Source organism: Podarcis melisellensis (genome assembly GCF_964234715.1).
Source record: "Podarcis melisellensis genome assembly, chromosome: 5".
NCBI classification, from domain to species: Eukaryota; Metazoa; Chordata; class Lepidosauria; order Squamata; family Lacertidae; genus Podarcis; species Podarcis melisellensis.
This window is the reverse complement of record NC_138537.1, coordinates 27,280,314-27,300,807: the sequence shown is the minus strand read 5'-3', so window position 1 is coordinate 27,300,807 and position 20,494 is coordinate 27,280,314. Positions and strand designations below refer to the sequence as shown.

General features: G+C 45.1%; 1 protein-coding gene across 1 annotated transcript in view; it reads right to left on the bottom strand.

Annotated features, from left to right (window-relative positions):
• SLC9A9 (solute carrier family 9 member A9) overlaps positions 1 to 20,494 on the bottom strand; it is a 260,732-nt gene that overhangs the window by 55,664 nt on the left and 184,574 nt on the right. The window contains exon 13 of the mRNA XM_081911454.1: positions 8,568 to 8,616. Coding sequence (XP_081767580.1) covers positions 8,568 to 8,616 — 49 coding nt within the window. The remainder of the gene's footprint in view (positions 1 to 8,567; positions 8,617 to 20,494) is intronic.

The following is a 20,494-nucleotide window of genomic DNA, read 5'->3' as shown; positions in this document are numbered from 1 at the left end:
GTTTCTTACAACCCCCTTTGAACGGCAACCCTTGGGTTGACAACCACACTTGATCCCCCACCCTTATGGTTTCACCTTCCCTTCTGTTCTTGTCTGCCTGCTTCTTATATTGTGCCTTGGCCCTTTCTAAGTTGAGCTGGAGCTGCTGATGGATGGCTTCCATCTCTTCTACAAAATGTTCAGCCGCTGGAACGCTCCATCTCTCCCCTCCTTCCCCTGGAAATGCCCTGGGGTGACACCCGTAATTAGCCAAAAAGGGACTCATCCCTGTGGACACATTCTCCGCATTATTGTAGGCAAATTCTGCCAACGCCAACTTTTCGACCCAATCGTTCTCTCTGTCATTGACATAACACCTAAGATATTGTTGAAGAATGCCATTTGCCCTTTCCGCCTGCCCGTTGGTTTCAGGGTGCCGGGCAGTTGAAAAATTAACTTCCACGTGTAGCAAGCTCATGAGCTTCCTCCAGAACCTGGAAGTAAATTGTTTGCCTCGATCTGAGATCACCCTCGAGGGAGCCCCGTGCAACCTAAAGATATGTTCCACAAACAACTTCGCCGTTTCTTCCGCTGTGACTGCATGTGAACATGCTACAAAATGGCACATCTTAGTTAACAGGTCTACTACTACCATGATGGCTGTTTTCCCCTTGGACCTTGGCAGATCCGTCATAAAATCTATTGATATCGCTTCCCAAGGCCGTTCTGGTGTGGGTAAAGGTTCTAATAACCCTGCCGGCGCCCTTCTTTCCCCTTTGGCTCGCTGACATTGGTCACACCCTCTTACATACTCCCTTACATCTTCCCTCACCTTAGGCCACCAAAATTCCCTGGTAACCAACCACATGGTTTTGTGTTGCCCAAAATGTCCCGCCGTGGGGCTATCATGCAACTGCTTGAGTACTCTCCCCCTCAATTCACCTTCGGGTATATACAGTGCCCCTTTGTAATACAATGCCCCATTTCTTTCCTCAAAACCTCCGGGGCTCTCGCCCTCCCCCCTGAGACCTCTGAGCTTATCCTGGGCATATTCATCATTTTCCGTTTCCTCCACCAGTTCCCGTTGCCCCACCAGCGCCGCCCCACACACCCAGCGGTCCTCCGGGATGACATGTCTCTCTTCGATCACCTCCTCCCCTTCCCAATATTCTGGTTTGCGTGAGAGCGCATCCGCCCTGACGTTTTCTGGGCCTGGCACATAACAAATCTCAAAGTTAAATTTGGAGAATTCCTGTGCCCATCTCACTTGTCGTTGGTTGAGCACTCGAGCTGTTCTCCAATACTCTAAATTTTTGTGGTCGGTGCACACTTGCACCTTGTGTTGTGCCCCAATTAATAAATGTCTCCACCTCCGGAATGCTTCGTGAATGGCAAGTAGTTCCCTGTCATACACCGTGTAATTCCTCTCGGACTTATTCAGTTTCCGCGAGAAGAATGCACACGGTCTCCACTCCGACGCACTCCTCCCCGGTTGAAGAAGGACCGCCCCTATAGCCCGGTCGGATGCATCTGTTTCCACTCTCATGGGTTTTTGTAAATCCACATGCAGAAGTTGTTCTTCCGAGGCGAAAGCCCTTTTCAGTTCTTCAAAGGCTCGATCCGCCTCCACCGTCCAAACAAATTTCTTCTTGCTGCTGAGGCAGTCGGTGATGGGCGCCGTCAAGTGGGCAAAGTTCTTGATGAACTTCCGATAAAAGTTCCCAAACCCCAAGAATCTTTGCACGTCCTTCTTGGTCTTCGGTGTCTTCCATTCCAGTACCGCTTGAACCTTGCCTGGATCCATGGCCAATCCCTTGTCTGACAAGCGGTACCCCAGGAATTCCACCTCCTTGGTATGAAACTGGCACTTCTCCAGTTTCACCCACAGCTGGTTGGCTTGCAGCCTGCCCAACACTTCTCGAACGTCCCTCACATGCTGTTCCTCATCTTCCGAATACACCAACACGTCGTCTAAAAAGGCCACACAGTTCTTGTAGAGCAAAGGTCCCAGAACGTGGTTTATAAAAGCTTGAAAACAGGCGGAGCCCCCTTGTAGACCGAAGGGCATAACGAGGTATTCAAAGGCTCCCAAAGGGGTAAACATGGTGGTCTTCCATTCATCTCCCTTCCTTATGCGTATCAGATTGTACGCCCCCCGCAGGTCCAGTTTTGTAAAAATCTTTCCCTTCCTTACTCTGGTCAAAATGTCGTCAATTCGGGGCATAGGGAAAGCCAGGGGCTCCGACACTGCATTGAGGGCCCTGAAGTCACACACCAGTCTCGGTTTGTCTGTGTTCTTTTTGTCCACAAAGAACACTGGGCTGCCCCCCACCGCTCGGGACTCTCTGATGAAACCTCGCTTCAAGTTTTTGTCAATGAACTCCCTCAGCTCCTGCATCTCCCTGTCTGACATGGCGTACAGCTTGCCTACTGGGAGTTGGGCCCCTGGGAGTAGGTTGATTTGACAGTCAAAGGGTCTATGCGGTGGCAGTTTGTCTGCTTCCCTTTCGCTGAATACGTTGCTCAGATCTGCGTATTGCGGGGGCACCTTCCCTTTGCCCATCACTTCCATCCCCGCTAGGGTGACTCTGTCTCCTCCCGAGACCTTCCCCTCCTTGCAGTGTTCTAGGCAATGCGCTGACCCAAAGGAGACCACCCTCTGATGCCAGCCCACTAGCGGATCGTGTAGCGCCAGCCAGCTCATCCCCAAAATGATGGGCGCTCCTCCCAGGATGGCCACATTAAACGCTATCTGTTCGGTGTGCCTTGCCACTCTCATTATCATCGGGACAGTCTGTTGGCTAACTTCTCCCCCCAACAGCTCTCTGCCGTCAATCGTAGTCACCTGCAAGGGGTTACTTAAAGGGATGGTCTGTATCTGGTGCTCAGCTGCAAACTCCTTGCTCATGAAATTACAGGAGCTGCCTGAATCCAAAAGCGCCTTGACCTTTAGTGGGTGTCCGTTTGGCAGTTCTAGTAACACCTCTATCACTAAAGCAGGTCTGGGAGGTTCTGGCATGGGCACTTTCATTGCTCTTTGGCCTGGCTGCTGTGCCCCGACGGTGGCAGCCAGGCGTTGGCTTTTACTTGCTCCTTGCTTTCCTCTTCCTTTCCCCCAACAGCTCCTGCCATCCCTTGCCATTCCTTTCTTTGTGGGCAGACTCTGGCAAAGTGCCCTGGCTGTTGGCAGAGATAACATCTCTTGGCGCTCTTTCCCTCCTTCTTCCGCCCTTCACTGGGATTTGAAACTGCGCGCGCCCGCGCTGTTCCAACTTCCATCGGCTCTGCCGGCGGGAAAGATGGCTCTGGAATGTCTGGAATGCGGAACTCCCTCCAACGGTCTCCTTTCCCTTCCCGCCTTTCCAAAGCCCTCGCCTCCTGGCGCGCTCCTATGGCCAGCGCAGATTTGGTTAATTGGTCCATAGACTCCGCCCTGGGCCCCCGGGAAAGCTCATCTTTGACGGTTGAAGAAAGCCCCTCTTCGAAAAGCATTTGGATGGGCTCCGCCGATAGGTCCCACCCCAATTTATGAATCAGCATAGTAAATTCAGTCCAGTACTCACGGACAGATCTGCTTCCTTGCTGGCAAGCCATTAACTGCCTTCGCACCACCCCCTGCTCAATATCGCTGGAAAACATCAGGTCCATGGCACGAAAAAACTTCCTCGTGTCCTTTAAGATCTCATTATTCGCTGCCATCAGGGGTCTAACCCAATCTTTCGCCCCGGATTCGAGATGGCCAATCACATACGCCACTCGCGATTCCTCGTCGGGGAAGTCATCAAACTGCAAGTTTAGAGCGTATTGCATCTCTGTTCTAAAGGCATGATAGTTCCTGGGATCCCCCCCGAATTTCTGCACCAATCCTGGTACCTTTCTGGCGAGCGGGGTGGTTTTCTCCTTTCCCTTTTCTGCATCCTGAGCCCTCCTCTCCTCAAGCCTCGCCGTTTGCAGCGCCAACTGGATCTCCAACGCTCTGTACCTTTCTTCCAGGCTTGGACCCCCTCCAGCTGCTCCTGCACCCCCGGTTCCGGCTGGGTTGCTCATGATGCTTCTCTCTGCACAAGCTGGCTTTCGGTGACTTTCGGATTGCTGTGATGGGACGATGAGCTGCTTGTGCGTAAAATGCAAGTCCCTCAGAGTTTGATCAGGTTTTCAAACCTCTGCCTGTGACGGAGCCCCTCCAGCATGGCTGCGTCAATCACTAGTAGAATCCGAAAGTGGCTGCTTTCGGAAACGTTTCCAACATAAAAGCTCCTTAACGGAAACACGTCGTCTGGCCTCTCGGCGTGACAGTTTCCGTCGAGGTGTGGGTGTCCCTATAGGAGGTCCTGAGACCTCCCCACTGGTTTCGCTTGAAGCGTCTCTGAGCCATCCCTCCGACTCACTTTCCCTTGGAGTTCTTGCTCGCCCTCTACTGGTTCCCTCTTCCGCTGCTACTGCTCTCTCAACCTCAGGGAGCCTTTGCACCTGCGGCGCTTTAGATGTCAGTTCCCTGACAAGTACTCACATAGAATAACTCAGCATTTATTTTTATTAATGATTCATTTTTTTAAAAAAAAGCTGCTGAGGGACACTGTATTCTGTGATCAATAAAAACAGTATTTCTTCTCCATTGCTGCGGTGGGAATACTTTCTATTTTGCTCCTGCCAAGCTTAGATGTCATTTGGTTTTATTTCATTTTATTTTTGTTTATAGCTTACAAAAAGGTCATTGCTATGGGGATCATAATCTTCCAATAATTATGACATGTTTCCTTCCTCCTGTCCACCTTCTCATGCCATGTGAGAAAACCAACACTGGAATTAGTTTCTAAGATTTTATTCATTGATTTCAAATGCACTCTGTTGTTTTACAAGATGACTGGGGAGCATTGTCCTGGAGTGCACCCCGTGGATATGTCTCTGTAGCTTTGAATGATATACTACACATACAGCTCAATAGGTTAGAGCGTGTTACTACTGGTTGCAGGTTTGATCCCTGTATGGAACAGCTGCATAGTCCTGACTAGATGATCCTCAAGATTCCTTCCAACTCTACAATTCTATGATTCTATATATAATCCCGAACAAAGTGGCTAGTTGTTGCTGGAGATGTCTCCTGTTCTGCACAGCATCTCCTGGCTCCCCCTTCCTGTACATAGGAAGGGACTAGAATATGTATGTATTAATGAATAAAGCATTTGTTTATTCATTTATTGTCTGTCTGCTGCCACGCGAAGTTCTCTGTGTAGGAGTTCTTTGAGTTTTCCAGTTCTTTGAGTTTTCCAAGAAATATTAGTCAGATGTGATTCAAGACCGTCTCAAATGGGACACTTTTCTGGAGGTGTGAGTATATCATACACAGTGTTTCCAAACTTGTTTTGGGATGCACACCCCAAATTCCTTATTATTTTGGCTATTATATTATATTCTTGTATTATATTGACTATTATTGAAACACCCCAGACTATATAGGGTTGTATTCAACACTACTGCTCCACACGTGTCACTGACTTTTGCTTGTGCAACCGAATGTTCTCCTCCTCTCCCATGTAGTTCCTTGAGCATCTGCAAATTCTGCTCCAGAGAGTGGGGGGACAACGATAACCAGTTTTAATGTAATAAAGGAGTTTAAAATACCAAATAATCTTCATTAAGTTAGCCAGCTCTCCCCTGGCAAGACTTGACAAGAGGCCCAGAGTGTTCTTCCAAAACACCTGAACAAAATATGTACTATAAAAAGTGTCTCCAAGGAGATGCACTTACAAGCCAAATGAATGACTCTTACAAAATATACTTGTTTATCGTAAGGGAAGAAATTAGATTTCATTTTTTTCCTAACAGCAACAACACCAGAGTTCTATAAGAGAGCATGTAGCCCTTCCTAATGTCCACAGAAATGACATTTATATGAATTTGTTTGGAAATGAAATCCTCACCAGATGTCCTTCTCCACGTGCCCTACCTTTGGGTGGTAGCAGGCAGTGGGATTGTGCAGTCAGGGTGAGATTGTTCACCTGCCTTCTAAACACTGAGCATTGCTGCCAGTTTTGGTGGAGATGGGTAGGTTGAGGTGCAGTGCAGGTACAGCAGCAGAAGCATCAGATTGACCCTACACCTATACCTGCACCATGCCTTGTTCCCCATTCTCCTCTCTCTCAAGAACAAGCAGCAGTGCTTGGTGTTCAGAAGGCAGGTGAGCAGCACTGAGCCATCTGCACGGCCTCACTGATCACAACTGTCTTTGGGGATAAGGCAGGTGACTATCAGACAGGGTGGACAGTATCCAATATACACATTGTATCAGCACAAGGATTTCCACTTGCAAAACAGAACTTTCCCCTCCATTCCGTACATAAACCCTGCACTTTCCCCATCTCCACTGGACCCCCTGGGGGCAAGGGGAGAGAAGAGGGAAGGGATGTACAGTCAAAAGTCCTTGCACTGAAGGAATGAGCTAGTTGAATGCTACCCAGATTCACTGGATCTACCATATACAGTAGCCTCTACCCTATAGTGGTGGGCTCCACCCTCTACCTTGGTGCTGACCCCTGACACTAGGCCTGGGTGGTGCCACAATCATGGAACTCACTTGCTAGACATATTTACCTGGTACCATCATCATTGTTTTTAGAAAGCAGGCTTAAATGGTGATTAGGATTTATTTATTTTTGGCTGTGATTTTTTTTTGCTATTTGTATTTTTATTATTACTGCTTTAAGATTTCATGAATACTGTTGCTATCTGCAACCTTTTCTAGTTGTATCTGCAAAGCTTGAGGTCTTTTATGGCGGGCAGACAGGAAATAATTCTTCCTTTTTTTAATTAACTAAATAAATGAGGAAACTTAATGATAACCTTTCCCCTGCTGGTGTACATCAAGGCTAGCTTTGTATTCTAAACATGCTTGAAACACAGCGAAGTGGCTGCATTCAATTATTCCTGAACATTATTGATGGTCTCACAATATTGCATTATGAAAGACTATTAGTGGATGAGTGGAAATAAATGAGCTACGAGTCCGTCGCAGGGCAAGTGATAAATGCACTGGGAAGTGACAGATCTGACGTGGCACAAAAAGTTGTGAATGCTTTGATAAGGATAATGTGATGTAAACTGCAGTGGTTGACTGGTTGGTGCAGGAAGGTTGTGTGCCTGCATTGCTGCCGTTTACTAAGAGGCGGGGTGAGACAAGGGGAAGCGCAGCATGCTGTGGGCGCAGTGGCAGGAGCATCAAATTGACTCCACTGTCATGGCTGCTCCCGGTACCCCCACTCTCAGTAAGAGGCTGCGACACTCAGTGTCGGGAAGCCAGGTTCACAACCCTGCCCTGCCAGCATTGTCCCGCCAACCACTGCTGAGTTTAACCATGCCAATGTGAGTCCAGGGGACTATTCTTGACTGCTGGCTACAAGACAGAAGTCCCCACTTCAAGAGAAGGCTCTTGTCACCTTCCTGAAAGTGACAAAGCAATAGTTTGGAAATGCCCACAACCTTACAAGGGCACTTATATAATCTGTGGAGTGAGGAACCTGTGACCTTTCAGATGTTGTGGGATTCCGACTCCTATCAACTTCTGTCAGCATGGCCAACGGTTGGAGATGAGGAGAGCTGTAGTCCAGCAACATCTGGAAGGCCATTGGTTCACCACCCCTGCTTTAGAGACTAGCAGCATGATGCTATGGTACCCATGCAAGTAGCACAATAGGCTGATACAGGGGAGATACAGTCTGTGCATCTTACATATGCCTATCTAGCCCTTCCTCTTAATGTGATGCAAGTTATCCATGTTGCCTTGCGCAGATGAAGGGGGCCAGATGAAGAAAAGGAAAAGGGGCAAACATGGTTCTGTTGAGCTCTGTGGATAGCTTCCACATGTGGGTACTGCCCATATCATGGGCTTGGATTATGTCAACACATTTAATGTGGCCTGGGCATTCATAGGTCTACTTCGTAAGAAGCATGAAGTGGACAGTTGAGTTGGAATGGTGAAGATGCAAGAAACTGCTATGCAAAGTGATATTTGCAGAAATGATTGAACACGTGCTAAAAACTAGGGATTGACTCTCCATGCTCAACCTTGCCAGGAACTGCTCAGTTCTCAGAATAGAGTCCACAGACTTCAGAAGAGACAGATGGTATTAAAATATATTCAGACAGTTATGTTAAAATGGCAAATGCACATTTATAATATCCTGACCTAGACTTGGTCCACATTTATAATATCCTGACCTAGACTTGGACCTAGAATCTGAATAATATATAATTCCCTGATTTATTCCTGGGGATTAAACTATTTTCTGAAGTGCTTTTATTATGAAAAATGCATCAGATTACAAATGACATTCATTATACCAAAACATAAAGTCTGCTATTCTCCAACATATATTCATGTTCATTGGAAACGCCCCATCAAACTATATTTCATTTTACAGTCTGGGAGTCAATAGAATGCAAGAAGTTCACGTCGGAATATTGTGATTTTGGGGGCAAAAGTGGTTGGGGTTCCTGGAAGTTACAGCAGATTTATTTTTTTAAAGTCTGTGAAGCACATGTGTTTGAACACCGATCTCTTTCAAATGTTTCTATTTTAGATTGCAACTTGCCTGAGTAGCAGTTTCTGTCTTCAGATCCTCATCTGGATCGACACCCACCCTGTTTAAAAAAAAGCAAGCAAGCAAATGGTGAATACAAGAAAACATACTAATTGTGAAGCAACTGCTTCTCTGTAAGAGAGCAGATAATATGCAAACAACGTAAAACTAGCAAAACGTTGAGATAAAAAATTTTCAGGAGATGTGTCCTCCCAGTCACCTATAATTACATTGCAGATTACATTGCTATTGAAATGGATGTCAATCAACAAGAGTGCAAAACAAGGGCCCAGGCATACCTAGGCTTTGGTGTTTTCTTGCTCTGATGGTCATAATATCAGGCTGCTTTATAGGGTAAGTAAATGATTCCTTGAGTCTGGATAACATTCCTTTGGCGCATCAATGTTTTGAAGCATTCAGTCCCCTTTACTTAGACATGCACTAAGATGTTTTGGTGCCTGAGGCAGACGATCCAAAGGGTGTCTCCCATGTTGGTAAAACATGTGATAATGAAATTAAAAATTAATAAACGATGATACACTAAATGATGTCTGTACAAAAAAAATTCGTACTCGAGCTGGATAGCTTCATCTTATTTAATAGAAGGACCAGCAAGGTCTTTACTAAATAATTTGTTTCCCTCATGGCCACTGCTTGGATAAGGTGTTTGTGTGCTGGAATAAACCCTGAATGCACTAATGGACCATTTGACCCTGTAAAGCTTTTGGGTAAGGCAGCCTTGGGCACTGAGCATACCCAGTCAGACATGGTGGAACAAGGATTTATTTTTTACTTTTGCCTAGATTGTTGTTAGGCAAACTCTCCAGAAACACACTTCCTGACAGCATCATTATGCCACAGTGCTTGTGAACATCTCCCAGTAAGGTGTATAACTGACCCAGCAGATGCAGTCTGTTGCACCTTTGGAAGAACCAAGACTTCAATTCATTTGAGAGGTCCAACCTGCTTAACTATTGGGGTTGGTGGGGTGGAGTTCAGATGATGTCTCATCTTTCAAGGAATGCATGAGGGGAATCATGGGGCCATACTTGCTAGCCCCATACATTGGTATATTCACAGAGCCGCTTCGCATAGAGATCAAAGATGTGGCTGGTGGATTGTGTGGATGGCATGCAAAATTTTGGCAGGGCCTGTTTCTGCTGCATGTGACTGTACTCTTCCTGCCAATGAATGACAGCTGTTTGCATAAACACCTTTATATTATGCCATGAAGAAATCTGAGCAACAGAAACACCAAAGTTCTTAAGAGAGCTAAATACCCAGAGCAGAACAACATATACCGTAGTTAATGTTCTATATGCTTAACTGGACTGTTACAAAGCATTTTACTATGCAGTTCACAATGCATACCGAATAAATACACAAGTATATACAGAGGAACATGGTGCATGGACATTTTCTTTGGTCAAATGCCATTGGGAGAGGAAGGCATGATGTTACTGCTAAGCAAGAAGGGTATCTCAAAGAGTAGGCCAAATGCAGAAGGCTTGGCATGGCAGAGACCAGACAACTAGGGTGTGACCTCCCCCTCCATTCTCTCTATATATCACACGAGCATCAAATAATATGCCTGAATCAATCACTGGTTTATGGGGCTGGAAAAAGACACAGGTTCCCCATTCTTGCTCTGTGTTCTTATTCCAGGGTTGGCCTCAGTAGCTTTCTTTGCTTCTCTTTTGTGGGTTGAAGTGACAGCTATGATTCGCAATATCAGAAGAAAGAAAGATGTGGTGAAAGTAGGAACAGATTGTGCAGCACAGATATCTGTGACTGGATGCCCCCTAATTTCTGACAAGCTGCCCTTTTTGAGCTGGTCTAGTGAGCTAATGTACAGTGCACTGATGCAGGGGAAATGTATTCTTCGACCAAATGTTTCATTAAGACCACTTTGCAGTTTGCTTAGCGTTTTATCTCTCTATGCATTAACTCCCTGTCAATTATAACAAATCACAACTGCATTTTAAAAATTCCATTTCTACTTTTCGTAGGAATCATTTGATCCATTAAAAAGATTATTTCTTTAATGTTTAGACAATTTATAACCCACTTTTCAATTTATTTAGTTTCTTAGGGTGAAAACAAACAAACTTAAACTAAAGTTGAATACAGTTATTATAAAATACAATTATTATGAAATAACTATGACCAATTGAATAAATAAATCAAAAGGAACTAGTAGACAGGATGAAACATACTGTTTAAAATCAATTTGACGGACACTTATATTAAAAAAAACAACAGTCTACAAATAAAGGTCTCAAAAGCTCACTTAAGAAAGACATGCTTCCAGATATGGCAGATCTCAGCTGGTAAAGTGTTCCACAGGTACAGACAGGGATAACAATGAAGAACTTCTAATATAAGAGAAGGATGTTACCTGCTATCAGAGCTCATTGAAAGGGAAGGTATTTAATTGAGACGGGGTTCTGTCTCTTCAGTATATCTCAGACCAAGGCTGTATAGCAAGAGTGTGGAACATGTGTCTCTCCTGAGTTGCTGAACTACACCATCTCTTCATGCTGGCTGGGACTGTTGGGAGCAATGTATGAATGGCCACAGGTTCCCCATCCCTGCTGCATAGAGCTCTGAAGTTAAGAAGTAGCATCTCGAGTTCACCCCAGACAGAGGCGCTGACTTGGGCCCCAGACTCTGGGTGCCCAGCGGCACATGAGATGTGATGTAACATCATGATGTCACATCATTTTGTGCTGTTCGGCCTCTGCTGCTCGGCTCTCTTGCACTGCGGTGGGGCCAGGGTCTCTACCTCCATCATGGGGTCTCTGTTGGGGCCCACTGTGGCCACAGATGTACCCCAGAAGCATGGCTGCAGCGGGCCTCAATAGAGGCCCCATGGCGGAGGCAGAGGCCCCAGCCTAGTAGGCACCACAGCACCAGACAGTCAGAGGTAAGGCAATGGGCAGCAGTGGCAGAGGCCAGGCACCCACAGTGAAAATTTTGTGGGTGCCCACCTGTGACCCCAGAACTCAGCAGTGGTTTGCAACAGGGGTTATATACATTCCCAGAGAAAACAAGAAACTGTTTGTATCACAGCCATAACACTTCAAGACGTGCGCTCAGAATGTTCACTTTATAACTCAATTTTCCGTTTCAAACTTTAGTTATAACTCAAAATCCACATGCTGATTGAGCAAGAAGTATAACGATAGAATTTCCTTAGGTATTATAATCCATTCTTTCAGTTACTAAGGAAGTTCCAGAAATAGTTATCCTATTGATTGTTTTAGATGCCATATCAGCTTAGATCTTTTGAAGTGCATAATGAACGTGGACAGTTTATCCATGGAGAAGTGTCTACTGTTTCACTCGCAGTTATTTCAGTGCGGCTTAGAGATGGAAAACATTTGGCCCTGCTTTCTTCTCTGTGCAGCGAAGTGCTTGTCACGAGACAGGTTGTTTACATTCCACACAGTCTGTACTGTTGGAGGTTTTCCCACGGGAACGGGAGACTGGATGTGACGTATACTGGTTTCCTGTTTTTCCCTGCTCTTTGCAGTTTCAGTTAGTGATTCTCTCCGTGCTTTAGAGGAGAGATGACGCTTTCTCTGCTCCGGCAGAGGGAAAATGTTTTTCTGTAACTTACCAGCTTTGAACTGTAAATAAAGTAGTATAGAGCATGTTGGCTCATACTTCTCATCATTCCGCTGTGCACTGGATACTGCTTATCAACAACATTTGGTTCCGGGCCCAGAAGGACGCAGTGTTTTGAGGATGGGCTTCAGAAGTCGGGCTCCTGGCAAAGGAACAAAGGAGCAAGGAGACAAAGTGCCGGCAAAGTATCGGAAAAGCAGCAGAGAGACGGAACGCAAGGTATCTGCTCTGCGCGTCAAGATGATTGATGAAGGTATGTGCTACTGCTCCGGGCAGCCTGCCAGCTTCTAATTAATGGCTTTATGGCTGGACTTTGAACTTTTAAAGCCGTTTTCCACGGCACAAGCGTAGTGGCTTGGATGGCTGGGAAAGTGAAAGTAACAGTACAAATGCTGCAGTAAAGTGCAGCTGCAGCTCTATGACGCAGCAAGAATTTAGCACAGCATAGAGAAAGCACTTGGGGACTTTCGCTATTGAACTTGCCTTTTGGAATGCAGTTTGAAGCAGCTGCAAATAAACAGAAGAGCAGCACAGGCAAGGCAGAGGCTGTTTTGAGATTGCCTTTGGATTGAAGCAGCTGTACACAGAAGCAGCATGTATACAGCAGCTTGATTTAAAGCAGCATAGATGACGCAGGAGGCAATTGCCAAAGTCATGATAGCTAGCTGCAGAAGGCTGGATAAAGCAAGTGGGGAATTTGATACCACTGATCAGCCAAATGCTCAACTCACAGTAGCTTGTGATACTGCCATGATTCAGAATGGAGCAGATCGGCGGGGTGATAGCTGCATGGGAAAGGGGGAGTCTTCACAGTCATCATCCCATAGTGCAGTGGAACCACCAGATGGCGCCAAAGCTTTGAAGGCAGTGAAATGCTACTCGTGTGGACGTCTAGGCCATATGAAGAGGGAATGCAAATATCCCAGGGCCAAGACAGAGCAGCGCAGCGGAAGCTCATCGCGTGGAAAAGGCCAGAGCAAAGGCAAAGGTCCGGTGTCCAGGACAACGCAGCACAAGGCAATGGTCTCACGCTACGCTCCAAAGGTTACAAAGGTTGCAGAGGTTGCAGAGGTCCAGAAGACGTCTAGATCTTTCTTCGTTGTTGATTCAGCTGCAACGCATCACATGTGCAACGATAAGCGACTGTTCGTGTCTTTTACACCGCAGGAAGGTGCGATTCACCAGGCAGATGGCCACACGATCCCCAGTAAAGGCTACGGAACTGTTGTTCTTCACAGTTTGGACTTATCGATACAGGATGTGCTTTATGTGCCGGACGCGAAACATAATCTGCTTAGCGTTGGACAGCTGATGGAGCGGAAAATAGACGTTTCCTTTAAGAACAATAGATGCATCATCACCAAGAAAAATGATTATCAATTGTATGCTGAATTTGTTGATCGTTTGTTTCTTTTGTATTATGATGATGTTGTGCAGGATGACACTTGTTGCATTGCAGGTTCTAACAAAAGTTTGCATGCAGATTGTATTCATGCTTTTCACAGGAAATTTGGACATTTGCATTTTGAGGCAGTATCTAAAATGCCTGCCTTGGTTGAAGGTATGACTATTAAACCCTGCAGGTACCACATGAAGTGCAAGGCATGCGCAGCAAACAAGGTGAAAATGGCTGCGAAAGGTAAGGTGTCTAGTAGGCAAGCTACAGAACCATACCAGGTTGTTCATGCTGATTTGGTTGGACCACTAGCGCCCTCTTTGGGTGGGAATAGGTACTTCATGGTTCTTGTTGATGCATTTTCCAGGTATATTTTTGTGTACAATCTCAAGCAGAAATCAGAGGCTTTTCCTAGGTTCAAGGAATTCTGTGCTTGGTTGGGAAATGTGCATGGTAAGAAGATTAAGATTCTTTTCACCGACCGGGGGGGGAGAGTTCACTTCTCAGCAGTTTGAAGCTTTTCTGGCTGAGAAAGGAATTCAACACGATTTGTCTAGTCCTCGCTCGCCATGGCAGAATGGGCTTGCGGAACGAGCAAATCAAACATTGCTTCAAGGGTTAAAAACCTTGCTGCATGATGCAAATCTTCCAGAGAGTTATTGGGCCGAAGCTCTCTCATGTTTCACTTACAGTTATAATCGCAGGTTATCTTCAGCGATTGGTTGTACCCCCTATGAGAAGATGTTTGGCAAGAAGCCATACATCAAACACATGAAAATTTTTGGTTCGGACATGTGGGTTCACTCACCACAAAACTCCAAGTTAGACAAGCGTGGATTGCATGGTATCTTTCTAGGTTATCAGAAAGGGTCTTACAGAATAATGATGACTTACTCTAAGGAAATTAAGCTCACAAGAAGTGTTGAGTACAATGCCAAGTGGGGGGAGAATGTGGGAATTTTCCAATGTTATCCTGATGACAGTGATGAGACTGAGGATAGTCAAAAGCAACCGCAACAACCCACACCCACTGATGAAGGTTCTGATTCTGAGTCTGAAACTGAATCAGATGATTCAGAGGATTTCAAGAGTGCGAAAGCCTCTATGCGACCCTCTGAAAGCTCTGATCAAGAATTGGAGGAACCATTGTTCACAATAGGTCACTTTTCTCCTAAGAAGGAAGAGGAGAGTGTTGAAGACTTAAGGCTAATTCGAAGGTCACAGAGAGCCACAAAAGGCAGACCTCCAAAGAGATTTGCTGATGAGTTTGCTAAGATAGCAGTAACAGCTGTTAAAAGCTCCAAGAAGGTTTTTGAACCTTCAAGTTTCCAAGAAATCCAGGATTTGGATTCAAAGGAAGCTGAGCCATGGTTAAATGCCATGAAGGCTGAGCTTGATTCCTTGGAAAGGAACAAAACATGGGAACTTGTTCCAGTAGTTCCAGGAATGAAATTGCTTGGAAGCAAATGGGTCTTCAAAGCCAAGACTGATCAAAATGGCAAGATAGTCAGACACAAAGCCAGATTGGTAGCCAGAGGATTTGCTCAGGTACCAGGTGAAGACTATCACGAGACCTACTCACCCACAGTGAGGTATGAGAGCATTAGGCTTATGCTCAAGCTAGCTGCAGAGGAGAATCTACACATTAGTCACCATGATGTCAATACAGCTTTTCTGTACGGATCTCTAAATGAATCACTTTATATGCTTCCACCTGATGGCGTACAGGTAAAACAGGGATTTGTTTGTGCTCTGAAAAAGTCCCTTTATGGTCTCAAACAAAGTGCACGGTGTTGGCACACAAAACTCACTGAAGTATTGTTTTCTCTAGGTTTTAAGCAAGGGAAAGCTGATCCATGTGTATTTGTCAAAGAGGAGGGGCAAAAGAAACTGTATTGTTTGTTTTATGTTGATGATCTTTTATTCTTTTGGAAAGATGTCACAATGTACAATAACGCCCTAGCTCAACTGAAAGAGCACTTTGACATGAAAGATCTTGGTGAGGTAAACAACTACCTATCTCTGGAAATAGAGAGAGATCAAGATGGTAACATTCTAGTACACCAGTCACGGAAAATTGCTGATGTGTTAAGCAAACTAAACCTGATGGACGCTAACCCTGTGGACACACCGATTATAACAGGTTATCAGGTAGATGACACTGAAGAAGCATTTTCTGACACTACACTGTACAGAAGTGTGCTAGGCAAGCTAAACTTCATTGCCAGATGTTCAAGACCAGACATTGCTGTTAGCTGTAATTTGCTAAGCAGACAAGTCAACAATCCTACTGTTAAGGATTGGAAAGCTCTGAAACGCATAGCGCGGTATTTGAAAGGCACTATGCATTACAGACTGAGATTTAACAATCAGAAGTCTGGTGGTCTTGAGATATTTGCAGATGCAAGTTTTGGAAGTGACACTACAGACAGGAAAAGTACGTCTGGAGTTTGCTATATGTACAATCAGGGTCTTTTTGATTGGTCTTGCAAGAAGCAAACAACAGTTAGCTTAAGTACTTGTGAAGCTGAACTGAATGCACTGTCTTATTCACTTGAAGATTGTGAATGGTTGTTACAATTGTGCAAAGACATGAAAATTCCTGTCAAATGTCCAATCCAGGTTTACCAGGACAACAAAGCATGTTTGGCTTTGCTGAATTCTGAAGGTTGTAAGCAAAGCACGAAGCACTTGCAATTGAAGTTGCAACATGCTAGGGAACGTATTCAGAAGGGACTCGTAACGGTGTCCTATATGCCAGGTAATGAAATTCCTGCTGATGTATTGTCCAAGATTGTATCAAGGGATCAACACTGTACCTATGTGCAGAAGTTGGGTTTGTACTGATATTGTACGAACACGCTGCCCAGAGATGTTCACAGAAAGGGGGAGGATGTTGGTTTCTGCTTTCTTCTCTGTGCAGCGAAGTGCTTGTCACGAGACAGGTTGTTTACATTCCACACAGTCTGTACTGTTGGAGGTTTTCCCACGGGAACGGGAGACTGGATGTGACGTATACTGGTTTCCTGTTTTTCCCTGCTCTTTGCAGTTTCAGTTAGTGATTCTCTCCGTGCTTTAGAGGAGAGATGACGCTTTCTCTGCTCCGGCAGAGGGAAAATGTTTTTCTGTAACTTACCAGCTTTGAACTGTAAATAAAGTAGTATAGAGCATGTTGGCTCATACTTCTCATCATTCCGCTGTGCACTGGATACTGCTTATCAACAACAGTATACCCTAAGGCGGTGCTTTTGTGTAATGAATCTTCAAAAACAGCACATTTCTATCCATCACACTTGCCAAGAGAAGCTTTAAGAGGTAATCATTGTGTGTCCTAAGGGCTCAGAAGCCAAAAAGCACATCTAAAGAAGCCTACATTTGTAATGTTTTGAAGGGCTGAATCAAGGTTTTCAAGGCAGCAACAGCAAAGGAATGATAGGGTAGTCACAAGATCATGTGCCTCTGATGAGAGTCAGTTCATCTGCCTGACCATTTGGCTTTGGCGGAGATGGTGGAGAGCCTGGCTATTTTTGATTTGCCTATCATAAGCACAGGGCACAGGAAGCTTTTCTAAAGGGGCTTTGGTAATGGCATTCTGTGTCACAAACTCTGACTCCATTTCACTTATTGTCAAGAGCCAATAGGGAAAATGAGCTGATAGGCATGCATATAACGGTTGTACAAAGTGGCTGGTTACATTTGCAGTCTCAAACACAGCATGCTCCCTGTGGACAGATGACTGATGTATTGAGAGGATAACAAATTGACGCAGCAACTTTATGGGATTAAAAACTGGCCATGACTTTATTGATTACAGATGTAGGTAGGCTTTGGCTCAGTCACTGGCCATGTATCTAGAATTAGTCTCCTGACTGAAGGTGGAAATTTTGACCAGGGTTGTGCCTGGGTTAAGGACCATCTGAAGATGCAGGTCAACTATGCTGCCCCATTCCCCAGCTGTGATTGGAAGTTCTATGGCCCACCTGCCCTCGGCTTGGCTTCAGGACAGAAACTTCCACCGATATCCTTTTACCTTGTGACATTGCACCTGAATGGGATCGGGGCAATGCACCAAATCACCCCACACCCGGAATTAGATTAAAGATTCCACCCAATACTTTTTGTGCTGAAAGTTGTGATGATTGCTATGAGGAAGGGAACACCATCAAACAGGGCCAAATTGTTTGAAGGCAAATTCCTTCCTGGCCCTGAATACAATGACCATTTCCAACCGCAGCAAGGTCTAAGCAACATCAACCAAGAGAACAGTATACAGGATAGGCAGGAAGGTTGCTGTTTTGCTGACTGGGCTGGTAAATGCCAGCACATTGGGCTTAACCCCCCCCCCCATGAGAGAGGAGTGAGGACTTGTTCACTTTGGTCTGCTGCTCTTGCCCCACCCCCAACAATTGAGTTTTGGCGTGCAATCCCGCAAACCCCAGCGGCTGGCTGGGGAGGATTGCAATGGCCAGCCACAAGTGTAAAACAATAACCTCCATGCCACAAGGAGCCACACCAAGCCACAACCACCACCCACCCAGAGTTCTGGGTGAGAAGCCATTATCGCAGAGAGCTCAGGCATAATTACAATCTATAAGAAACACAGGACTTGCCCAGAAAATGGCAACCTTGGATCGAGTTTCTCACTGCCCTCCATAAATGTATTTATTTATAACATTTTTGAGAGTACACAGCAGTACAACACAAAAGATTTTGAAGCCATGCAACAGGTAAAATAATAAAACGAAAGGGTGAAAAGTATATCCCTCCCTCCCTCCTTCCATGCCCATATTACATCTTACCTCATGTTTTGATGACGTAGTGCTATAGATTTTGCTAGTTACTGTAATTGACTACTGCTGACATTTGAGGGGAAGCACCCAGTGTAATGAAGCAAGTTGTACAATGCTCTATGGAAGGGGATATGCAACATGGACGTACCATTTTCAGGGGGCAGGTCTGTGTTATTTTTGAGGTGTAGCTCCATTGTTACCAAAATACTTCACATTTAGTATGGGTTATGGGAAGTATTGGTACCCCGTTAAATCTATGCTGTTAAACCTATACAGTGGTACCTCAGGTTACATACGCTTCAGGTTACATACGCTTCAGGCTACAGACTCCGCTAACCCAGAAATAGTACCTCGGGTTAAGAACTTTGCTTCAGGATGAGAACAGAAATCTTGCTCCAGTGGCACGGCTGCAGCAGGAGGCCCCATTAGCTAAAGTGGTGCTTCAGGTTAAGAACAGTTTCAGGTTAAGAATGGACCTCCGGAATGAATTAAGTACTTAACCCAAGGTACCACTGTACATGGGCACGGATGTCATTTTTGTCAAGCCTTTCTCTCTGTTCTACTAGCTTTTTATAAGAATAGATATTGGGGAAACTCTGAATTAACCCCCATGCAGACTCCCCCACCCCACCCTAAGGATGAACCTTATGTCCAAACCTTTGTTCCTTTTAAAAAGAACTCCTTAGATAAGATGTCTCTCACTGCCCTTTGATATGCTATTCTTGGAGGCAGCCAGCCAAACAACCTCATGAGTCTAAGAATTCATTGTTCCACTTATCTTCATCCCTTTGATCTGCAGGGTTCACTACAAAGAAGGTTCACCACAAAGTTTGAGCATGGAGCCATGTGAAGTGATCTTGAGTTTCAGACATGAATGGATGAAGCTTTTCAAGACATGAAAATAAGCAATATCTCCTGCTAATGCCTGTTGAGCTTCTGTGAAACTCGCAGGACCAGGGCTGGTGAAAAGGTTGCTGACTCTAGCCTTGGAATATAGCATAGTGGTAGAACATATGCTTTGGATGTAGAAAGTCCTATGTTTAATTCCTGCCATCTCCAGGAAGAGCTGGTAAAGACCTTTCTCTGAAATCCTGGAGAACACCTGCCAGTCGTCACAGACGATACTAAGATAGATGAAACAGTGGTCTGTCTAAAAGAAGATCCTAATGTTTCTAGCCTAATATGAGAAGTAAAACCTAGCACAACAAATTCCTACTTTAATCCAATTGACCAGACATTTCTTACAGGTTGAGAGTATACGGAAGAGAAGTAGGTACTTCTCAAGGAGTATTTGCGACTCTAATACAGCCCTTAGCCCCTATCAGAACTGAGCACTTTTATCACTTACTACAAAAGGCCAAAAAATGATAAAAGAATTGATTATGCCTACACTTCCAAAAGAGTGCATTCGATTCAAATGCACGTTAGTAATTGCAAGAACACTTTAGATAATTATTCTGAATTAAAAAGCGTGATTTTACATAAAATTATCAGAAAACTGATGTAAGGATGCTTTGGCAAAGTGGGAAGTGGTACTTCTTCACCATACCTCTCTCATCTGGATTGCAAGTGCATTCCCTGAAAGTGGACTCAGAAGTAAATGGTACACCTTAAGTGATCTTAAGAATGAACCCTGACCTATGGAGCAGCAATTCTAATCCTCTCTATTTATTGCGAGGATAGAACTAGGGAATAATATTTATTCAAATAATATGAACGCCTCTTTTATGAGCTACATTTTTATGGGTATACAGCTCGGGGTGTGTGTGTCACCCATGCATTTGCACACTTGCAAAGGGTATAATGTGCCTAGATTACGTTATGTCATCTATTATGTGGCAGTACGTTTCCGAACAGAATTCAAAGTGTTGGTGCTGACCTTTAAAGCCCTAAACGGCCACAGTCCAGTATACCTGAAGGAGCGTCTCCACCCCCATCGTTCTGCCTGGACACAGAGGTCCACCTCCAAGGGCCTTTTGGCAGTTCCTGCACTGCGAGAACCCAAGTTACAGGGAACCAGGCGGAGGGTCTTCTCAGTAGTGGCACCTGCCCTGTGGAATGCCCTCCCACCAGATGTCAAAGAGAAAAACAACTACCAGACCTTTAGAAGACATCTGAAGGCA